Genomic DNA, 2,105 nt, shown 5'->3' with positions numbered 1-2,105 from the left:
CCATTTATTGCTGCTTGTGAGCAACCAAAAGCTAAGTTATATTTAATTTTAATTTAAATTGTAATGCAAATAAGGAGGTAATTTTATCCAGCCATTTTTATTAATTAAAAAAAAACTGTGCATCTTTTTTTTTTCAAAAAGAAATGATATTTAAAACGGAATAATCAAAATAAAAGTACATTTTTTTAAAATTCATATTTTAATGTAATCAAGAAAAAATTAAAACGTTAGCAACTAAAATTTGAGAAAAAAAATGAAGAGTGAGAAGTACATTTTTACCACTTCATTGACTGTCCTGTGCTTGGTGTATTTCAGTTAAAGCGTGAATGTCAGGTTTTATGTTCGTCAGATTTAAACGCAGGTCTCCTTTGAAACAAATGCCCAATCTATTTCTTTGCTTTGTGAGGAGCTGAACGACAGATTTAAATCCTCTCTCCACTAAATATGTTGACGATAACGAGCTGAGGAGCGGCTAGTTTGTTTCCACAATTGTGGATAAGTGTGCATAAGCTTTATCCAAGCTAACTCGTAACCGTATTTTTTAAAGACGACTTTAGCATACTTCAAATCTAAGAACTCAGTCTGCAAAGAGGAAGGAAGCTTATCCATAACTTTAAAAGAGAAAGGATCGAAAATCCAATCCGAAATTTCTAATTTCATCAAATCTTTAAATCTTGATTCCATATCAGTTTTTAGCGGATCAAGGTGATCAGTAAAAATTACGATTTTATTTTTGAGAATCTCGATATCTGCTATTGAACACTTTCTAAGAGTTGGAAATTGCATTAGCTTTTTGCGACCAATGTTTGACTTGTAGATATCAAACTTGGCGATGAATGAAGATATGATTCCCTTAGCCTTGATAATGTTCACTTTATTTCCTTGAAGTTTCGCGTTGATTTCGTACATTTTTTAAAAAATATCCATGAGGTACGCAGTTTCCAACTTGCGTTGCTTCAAACTCTCACTTAAAGCAAGATCAGTGGTGTCGAGAAACTCAGTAACCGAGTCAAACAATTCGAAGAAACGACGCAAACAGTTTCTTTTTGAAAGTCATCTCACACCTGTATGTAGGAGCAAGTGTTCGAAATCTTCATCATTTTCACGGCAAAGTTCTCGGAACAAACGGTCATTGAGAGAATTAGCTTTGATTTTATTGATGCTAGAAATAGCGAATTGTGAAGTGTCATGCAGGGCACCACTCAACTTTTTTGCAGCCAAATGTTGACGATGAATGACACAATGAATGGTGATGACCTCCGGTACTACTTCTTTTTTAAGATAGCGCTAGAAGCCCAGTATGACGATCAGATATGGCAGGAGCACCATCTGTTTGCTCAAGCACTTAAATTTGTAAGAGTAATCCATTTTTCCAGAAAATAGTCTTTGACCAATTTAAAAATCTACGATTGTTTTGTATCAGTGATCAAAGTTCTTGTAAACAACATTTCCTCGTTCATCCAATCTCCTTACTCTCATTTATGAATCTCACGTAAGCTAATACAATAGATTTGTTATCTATCACAGTTGAGTTATCAATCTGCAACGCAAATTTACCTTCTCTCATAAATTTGATGAGTTTTGATTCAATGTCTGCGGCCATCTCATCAATAAGCCTGGAAACAATATTATTGCTCAGAGGTTTTATCTTATTGCTCGATCCCTCAACCGACATGATTTCAACAATTTTTTTAGTAGCAGGTAAAATAGGAGTTTACCAATTGTGTGAGGTTTAGAGTTACATACCCAGAAAGCATGTAACCTTACGACAACCTTGTGTTTTAACTTTATTTTCATTGTCACGAAAAGGTTTGCAGTAAAAACCTTTTTTCAATGACGTAAAAATATTGCAATTTCCTACCTTTCCTTCTTAAAGGAAAAGTAAATGATTTTTAAATCTTTTCTAAAAAATATTGTTATTTAGGTTAAAAAACAAGCAAATTGTAAACCTTATTTTTTGCATTTTTGTTTGCTGTCATGATTAGATTAGCAGAAATATTAAGCGAAAACCTTTTTCAAAGGAAACGAAATAAAGCAAATATTAACCTTTTCAGTGAAAATATTAATAAATAATAAGAAAATATTTTGCAAAGGACCTCATTTAA

General features: G+C 32.7%; 2 protein-coding genes across 2 annotated transcripts; both read right to left on the bottom strand.

Moving 5' to 3' along the window:
- Positions 1-438: 438 nt before the first annotated feature.
- LOC122269001 (uncharacterized) lies at positions 439-909 on the bottom strand. The gene has a single exon (XM_043040225.1). The coding sequence runs from the start codon at positions 907-909 to the stop codon at positions 439-441; it is 471 nt and encodes a 156-aa protein (XP_042896159.1).
- A 144-nt stretch (positions 910-1,053) lies between these two features.
- Positions 1,054-1,675, bottom strand: LOC139425661 (SCAN domain-containing protein 3-like). The gene is made up of 2 exons (XM_071181064.1): positions 1,493-1,675; positions 1,054-1,287 (listed from the first exon to the last, which is right to left on the bottom strand). The coding sequence occupies exons 1-2, from the start codon at positions 1,673-1,675 to the stop codon at positions 1,054-1,056; spliced, it is 417 nt and encodes a 138-aa protein (XP_071037165.1).
- Positions 1,676-2,105: the final 430 nt, after the last annotated feature.

The sequence above is a fragment of the Parasteatoda tepidariorum genome, chromosome 5 (genome assembly GCF_043381705.1).
Source record: "Parasteatoda tepidariorum isolate YZ-2023 chromosome 5, CAS_Ptep_4.0, whole genome shotgun sequence".
In the NCBI taxonomy this organism is placed as follows: Eukaryota; Metazoa; Arthropoda; class Arachnida; order Araneae; family Theridiidae; genus Parasteatoda; species Parasteatoda tepidariorum.
This window is presented reverse-complemented; position numbering and strand designations above follow the sequence as displayed.

Coding starts and splice junctions, on each gene's coding strand:
- LOC122269001 (XM_043040225.1), bottom strand. CDS start 909: ATGTACGAAATCAACGCGAAACTTCAAGGAAATAAAGTGAACATTATC.
- LOC139425661 (XM_071181064.1), bottom strand. CDS start 1,675: ATGTCGGTTGAGGGATCGAGCAATAAGATAAAACCTCTGAGCAATAAT. Junction 1,288..1,492: donor AATCTATTGTATTAGCTTAC/GTGAGATTCATA, acceptor CTGGGCTTCTAG/CGCTATCTTAAAAAAGAAGT.